This window comes from Acanthisitta chloris, unplaced genomic scaffold (genome assembly GCF_000695815.1).
Source record: "Acanthisitta chloris isolate BGI_N310 unplaced genomic scaffold, ASM69581v1 scaffold4574, whole genome shotgun sequence".
Lineage (NCBI taxonomy): Eukaryota > Metazoa > Chordata > Aves > Passeriformes > Acanthisittidae > Acanthisitta > Acanthisitta chloris.
In genome coordinates, this window is record NW_008668598.1 from 202 (window position 1) to 7,468 (window position 7,267).

The 7,267-nt window shown below is 54.7% G+C and overlaps 1 protein-coding gene across 1 annotated transcript in view; it reads right to left on the reverse strand.

Moving 5' to 3' along the window:
- Nucleotides 1-630: 630 nt before the first annotated feature.
- The window catches only part of LOC103800568 (tensin-like), a gene marked incomplete at its 5' end in the record, with an annotated part of 15,088 nt that continues 8,451 nt past the window's right edge, over nucleotides 631-7,267 (reverse strand). Inside the window, 12 exon segments of the mRNA XM_009072947.1 lie at nucleotides 631-959; nucleotides 1,961-1,993; nucleotides 2,315-2,383; nucleotides 2,632-2,800; nucleotides 2,880-2,951; nucleotides 3,054-3,131; nucleotides 3,652-3,744; nucleotides 4,152-4,283; nucleotides 4,949-5,035; nucleotides 6,385-6,717; nucleotides 6,720-6,789; nucleotides 6,791-7,232. Coding sequence (XP_009071195.1) covers nucleotides 815-959; nucleotides 1,961-1,993; nucleotides 2,315-2,383; nucleotides 2,632-2,800; nucleotides 2,880-2,951; nucleotides 3,054-3,131; nucleotides 3,652-3,744; nucleotides 4,152-4,283; nucleotides 4,949-5,035; nucleotides 6,385-6,717; nucleotides 6,720-6,789; nucleotides 6,791-7,232 — 1,723 coding nt within the window.

Sequence of the window (7,267 nt, forward strand, 5' to 3'; positions counted from 1 at the left end):
CCCCCACACCTCCTCACAGGCTGGGGGGCACAAGCACCCCTGAGGAGGTGGGGAAACGCCGTGACTTCCCTCTTTGGGTGAATTCACAGCGTCTCACCTATGACTGGCACTGGGCTCTGGGTCAGCAAAGGTCAGCCCATGGCCAAGCTCCCCAGGGATGAAAAGGTTCAGGACCAGGTCCCTCCATGCCCCCAACAAGTTACCAGGTGGCCACCAGGTTTTGGGGCAAGCACAGGGACCGGTGAGGACCCTCCTCAGCAGGTGGACAAGGGAAGGTTTCTGAAAGCATCTCCTCCGGTGTCCCATAGACCCAGCCCATGTCATTAACTCCTACAGGTCATTTCAAACACACAGCAGACATTTGCTGATGGAACTGCTGGGATGGAGCTTCTTCGATAGGTTTTGTCAGTTGGCTCTTTTTTTTCCAGATGAAAAACACCAGTCGTCCCACATTCAGGCCCAAATGAATGTCACCACTCGCAGCCATAATGATGAAAGCTGGGAACACACCTCTCACTGACGCCTTTCCTTTGGTCACCTTCCCTGCGATGGGACATGCATCCTGTCTGGCATGACTCTGTGGATCTCTTAAGTAGGTGCGTGGTTTTGGTTCCTCTATGTGTGTGTTTGGCTTGTGTTGAGTTTTTAGGGGTTTTGTTGGGGTACTTTTGTTGTTTGCTGCTTTCCTCCAAAATTCCAACCCTTTTCCCCCCCCAAATTCACTTCCCTCTCCCACAATGCACTTCCTCACACTCCTTCTCGGATCAGCTCCAAGTCCTTCTCCAAAATTCAAGAATCACCCGCAAGCACCAGCTCATCTCTTCTGTCCGGAGCCAAGCATGACCCTGGAGACAAAGTTGACGATGGCTGCAGCTGGCTGGTCTGGGTCCAGCTCAGCAAAGAGGTGGCAGATGTTGTCCGTGGTGCTCCCTTGCTTCCTGGCTACAAAGCCGAAGAGCCTGGGTGGGGACAAGGCAAGAGGCTCAACAAGGTTTGCCAACATTGCTCCCACAAGGAGCACCACCACCCTTTTCCAGCATGGTCTTGTCCAACCTCCCCACTTTAACATCCACCTCTCACAGCACAGAGGGATACATCTCAAACCACCATGCGTGAAGGCCCATTTCCTTTTTCCTTTGCTGCAGTTTCTTCGAAGGCCAGCACCACATTTCCATCATCTCTTGGCCAAACCCCACCTTGTTCTGACCACCTCTGTGACCCTTCCCTAGTCCATCCCCAAGAAGAGACCTTCCAGATGATTACAGCACTGTCTTGGTTTGGGTGATGACTCCTGAAGCCAGAGATGTGAGGCGCTGGCCACTGGGGTAGACCCTCTATGAGAGGAAGGCCATACAGGGACACAGGGAGCTGGGTGAAACCATCTGCTTATTTCTGTCTGTCTCTCTCCTGATAAATAAAATGTCCCTTTTTTTTAATTAGAACATGCAAACTCAAGTTATAAATACAGGGGGAACAGAATGTGAGACAGGCCCAGGCTACGGCATTTCTAATTGAGGAGGGGAAATATCCCAGCAGCTGGACATCCTAATAAAAACCCCTTTGCTAACACAATGGCTAAAATTAGGGGGAACTGGCCCCTGGAAATGGGCTCAGCCAGTGGCAATGCACTCCCATGGGTGAGGACGGGGAGGACAGGAGGAAAGGGAAGAGACAACTGATGGCTCACACGCCGTCAGCATAACCCCTGCTCTACTCCATAAGCTGGTTCCCGCTGACTCTGCTAGAAGAGTTTCCAGTAAGGTCAGCTCAGCAAGGACCATGCCTGCTCTGACCAGGAATTTGGGGCTGAAAGATGCTTCCAGAGTCCCCAGCACCATGGTTGCACGCTTGGATAAAACACTCCTGCACAGGGCGTCTCCCAACCAATGCTCAAACATGGGCAGAAGCCACCTTAACAGCTTCTAGGAGGAACCTGCTGAGAAGCACATAAAGTACTTACTTGGCTGGGCCACTGCCATCCGTTTTAGTCCACCTGCAAAGAGAAAAGAAGGTGTGAGGGATAGTGTCTCCTGCACCCCACAGAGTGACAGGGCCATGATGAGGGCCAGTGCCCCAATGCTGCTAGCCCAGCCTGGCTTTATGGAAAACAAAACAAGTGATGCACCTCTCCCTCAGCAAGAAGTCACCAGAAGAAACTAGTGCTGCTCCACAGTATCCAAGGGGACCTTGCACCCCTGCCCTCTGGAAGAGCGAGGAGGGCAGAGCAAGCAAAGACCCTGCTCCAAGCATCCCAGAAGTCTAAGGGAGTGAAAGGGGTAGGGATCACAAGCTCCTCTCAGGTTAGGACACTCACTTTCGTTCCTGGGGGTCCAAGTCACAGAAGGTGACAGTGTTGAGGGGGTAGTGTCGTCGGAAGAACAATCTGAAATACAAAGCAAGGAATGTCAGGGCCAGGGAGCCCCCACCTATGCCCCACCGCAGCCCAGCCCCACCAGCACAGAGGACACTCCTGAAGGTCTCCACTAGGATGCTCCAGAAGTCAAGAGCAAAGCCCAGCCCCACCCACGATGAGGTTCATGCCAGCGCAGGGACATCCTTCACCAACACACTCCCTGAATCACAGCGCCATTGGCTTGGGAAACCCAGGGATATGGCCAAGAAGGCTCTTACTTCCTCTGGTTGTCCGTTAAGGTGATGCCTTGTGCAGAGACTTTGAAGTGAACAATGGTAGCAGTGGGCGTGGGGTCAGCCACCAATGTCTCAGTGACAGCCTTCGCAATTGCCTGGGGGCCTGTCAGTGACTCCATCTCCACTGAATTAATGAAGAGGACGTTGCAGGCTGAAAAAGGACACAGCAGGTACAGGGTCAACCACTGCTCTGACCCACATTCACCGCACGACAGCCCCGCTCTACTCACCTGCGCCCTGTTTGAGGAGGTCCGTGGCAGAGTTGGTGGCTGATGCAGAGTCTTTCTTTTCCTCCATGGGATCTAGAACACATAGGATGGTTACTGCTGTTCTCTGCTTGGAAACCTACCTTGTCCGCACAGGCTGTAGGGACAGATGTAATGCCTTCTGGTCCTGACTCTCACCTCGGTCAGGAATGACCAGCTTGCAGGGTAGGGCCAAGGGCATGATGGAGTGCTGGTACACCAGAGCCGAGAGACAGCCTGGGGAGAGAGGGAAGGTGGTCAGCACAGGGCCAGGGACAGAGGTTTCCCTGGTGTTCGGTCATCATTGCTTTGGGTGGATGGGAACAAGTTTTTTGGTGGGTTTCTTCACTAATGGCCCCAATGCCACAGATGGTAATTCCTCTCGCTGAAACCACCATGTCCCCAGAGGGCTCAGGGAGTGGGCAGAGATGCCAGGGCCACGTTAGGAACAATGAATGGGGTAGAGGTCTTCATGCAGCACTTCAGAGAACATTTGGCATGGGATAAATGGAACAAGGGGAGCCCCTGCCCTCCACCTTGCCCCGCAGCATCATTTGTCCTACCTTTTTGTGTGCAGAAAGATACATACGTATCCATACATATACGCACGCTTGTTTGCTCTCATAAGCCCCAATGGCTCCAAATGCCCACAGGATTTAGTTACACAGGGACAAGAGGCAGTAAACAGGTTCTCTCAGACATCCGACAGCTCTCCCAACCCAACCCTGCAAGTGGGAAGCACACTGGGGACACTTACCAAAATTAGGCTCATTGGGACATCCTTTAAGTTTCACACCCCGTGGACTGGTCTCAATGAGGAAATGCCTCACCAGCTCGTTGGTCATGTCTCCTGGGAAGAAATGGGATGTTTTCACAACAGAGCCACCCGACTCCTCCTATTCCCGTGGGGAAACCAGTGCTCCAGCTTGAGGGAGGGGTCCCTACCACTAAGCACCCCCTGCTAAAATCCAGCCCTTTGCACAGGGTCAGCCCCAAGCCAGGCTCCTCCATGGTGTTGGTGGGTTGGAAAGGCTGCACCCATTTCATCATACCAAACCCTAACTTGTAGGTGCCCCTGAGTGCACCACAGCTCACGGCAGAGGGCATTTGGTGCTTCCTTGTGCCCTGGGAGGCCGGGATCCTGCCACATCAGCACATACCCAAGGGCACAACTGGCTCACCAGACCTGGCTGCCCGCTCACCCTGGCTGAATGATGGAAAACATCTCAGCGTGGGAAGGAGAAGGGCACACAATACCTTTTTTGTTCTGCTGCATGACCGTGGGAGGCGGAGAAGCTACTTTCATGGCGAGGCCATAGGCTCCCCGGAAGGAGTGGCTGTCTCGGATGATGAAAGCCCCTGGCTCCCTGTCCTTCAGCAGTGCAATGGCTGCAGGAGAGAATGGCAAAGCTCAGACATGATATGGTGAGAACCAACATACTCTCCAAAACCAGTAGGTGTGGGTTGGGATGGGGCACCCCGGCTCCACAGCCACATAGTTGGGCACCACAGTGTGTCCCCTGCACATCTGGATGGGGGTCTTGAGTGGGTCTGTGGCCAGGCAGGAGCTCATCTTACCCCACCTCTGCTGCCCTTGTGTGGGCATCTCAGAGCACCAATTCCCACCCAGCTGAGCTCTGAGCAACTAAGCACTGGAGAGCAGGCAGGAACTAGGAACCAAATGCTGGGACCTTGCTCCTGACAGCATCTTGCCCCCTTCATGTTCTACTCACTTATTTTAGCCATGTCTCCAAGACCACTCTGAGCTCTATCAACTCAAGATCTAGGTGCTTTGCACCCCAAGCTGCATAGGCCCACTGCACACTGCAGGGACTGGTACACCTCCACCAAGAGGAAGGTTTGAGAAGCCCACATCACACAAATCTGCAGCTGAGCAGGGCTTCGACCCCCAACTGCAATGGTCTGAACATCCATAATTCACCTTCACTCTCAAGCCAGCCCACAAAGGAAATCCTTGCTAATCCCTGTGACACACCCCAACTCCCAACTATGGCTCATTCAACCAAATCCTTCACCCTGTGTCATCTACCTACCCTGCTCCCTGGAGATATCTGGTTTGTACCAGTACTTGGAAGTGTCCTGCACAAACTTGACATTGGCACGAGTCTCAGGGCTGATGTCTGCAAGAAAGGGAAAAAAAGACAAGAAAAAAATTAAAAGATGCTGTATCTGAAACTCTACATCCAGCTAAAGCATGAATACCTCCACCTCCTTTCAGCTCCTACACACTGCACAAACCTCAACCCAATCCTCCATATCCAGACAGGCTGATCATCACCTGGAGCTTATGGGGCTGCTAGGCACCTAAATTTAAATCCAAGCACAAGGGCCCTTGAAGGGCTGTGCATTGGATGAGCCTCTTTGGCACAGAGCCAGAGACACAACAGGAATTCATCATTTAAAAGGAAGCTGGCCAGGCAAAATAAAAGCTGTTGGAGGAAAGAGGCATGTCCAGAGGATGGTGGGAAGATCCTCTAACTTCAGAGGACCTTCACTGCTGTCTAATGTTCAAGATTTGGCTCATGCATCATAAAAATAAATTTCTTCCATTACCTTTCCTTTGTGCAGAGGAGCCGAACAGGTCAACCTACCCTGGATAGAGCAGCCTCAGCCCCAGCCTGACTGTGCACTGCCCAGTGCCCAGCAGTGGCACAGCCCCAGTGAGAGCTGGTCCTCTGGCCGTGAAACTGTCATTTGCTCAGGCAGCATTTCCAACCACCTGCTTTCCAGCAAGCAAACAACCTGGAGGGCCAGATAGCATCTCTTCTGGAGACATGTTATCAACTCTGCAATCTGGTCACCTTTGGAGAGGCGGGGGGCTCGCTCCCCTCTCCAGGACACTCATTAATTGTTACAGGTTTTAATTGCTCATGCTTCCCCACTGGGAAAGGTCCCTGACCACAGATGTCACAAGGACAGTGTGGGTGCCAGCATGCCCACAAAGGGCTGCCCACTCAGCAGTGAAACTGGCCCAGCAGCCGGAGCCACCGCTGCCCCACAGCTTTATTCCCCTGGTCCTATCAGCCCAATCTTGGCGTCACCAAGGTGTCCTGTAACAGGAGCCAGCAAAGGAGTTTCAGGCACGGCAGCACCCAGGACTCGGCACACCATTTGAGATGAGGAGGCAGTGCCACAACAGTCTCAGTCTGGTAAAGCCCACAGGGAATGGAGCCGGGATGTCAGCGCATCCCCACGGCAGAGAAAAGTCGCCTCTGGGAGCTTTGATGTCCCCATACACATCTCTGGTGCTGTTTACACGAGCAATGCCGGTCGGTGTTTTTCCTGTTTGGATTTGTCAGAAAGCACAGGAAATGGCCCAAGCCCCAGCGGTGCCGCCAGTTTGCGGATGGACAGCAGGGGTAAATCAGGACATGGCTGCAACCTCACTCCCACCAGTCGGCAGGGAGGAGGCAGGAAGAGTCCTGAGCAGGGTGGGCAGATTGTGGGGACCTCTGAGGGCATTCCTTACCTGGCATGGAAAACTTGGAGAAGTCTGGCAGAGTGTGGGAGAAGGTGACAGTACTCCCACCACTGGGGCTGGACATGCCGCTGGAGAGGGGTGAGGACACCTTGCCATTGACAGTGGCATAGTTGGGGAGGCTGTTGGACCGGTCCCCAGCCGACATCCGGCGCTTCTCAGGCAGCGCGGGCTGCGACGTGGGGCTGCCCTGGCGGTAGGCAGCCGAGTCCGGGGAGGAGGAGTGTGGTGTGCTCGATCCAGGGTAGTATGCCGGTGAGACAGGAAAGGACGGCGTGGAGGGAGGCTGGTAGCCAGAGGAGCTGCTCTGCCGAGACAGTGTCAGGACAGGGGGCTGCCCGTGGGGACAGCTGCTGCAGCTTGATGCCTGGCCAGGCTAGGGCTCCCCGGTGGGGCCACCAGGGTTGCCATGGGCTGCCATAGCATGTCTGCCCAGCCCAGGGCTGCCAGGTGCACCACTCATGCTGGGGTTGATGGGTCTTCGCCCGAAGCCAGGGCTGGGGCTGGGGGGGGTATGCGTAGCCACTGTCCGGTGCAGGGTGCGGGGGCTCCCTGGCACGCCAGGCACCCCTACCACATTGACCTGTGGCTGTGACCGAGCTTGGGGTTCTGGCTGGAGGACAGCTCGGCCATCAGGGTAATCGGGACTGCTGTATGCCGAGCCCGGGACCCCTCCTTGGACCGTTGCAAAGGAAGATGGAGACGAGTTTTGGTAGCTGCTGTGAGCAGAAGGCATCTGTGAGCCAACAGGCGACCGGTACACAGGCTCAACCGAGGTGTGGGGAGGTGTAACCGTGCCATGGGGGCTGCCCTCCGATGGGTAGCTGCGGAGGGAGGCCCTGAGGGGACATGAAGAAAAGGAGGAATCAGCTCC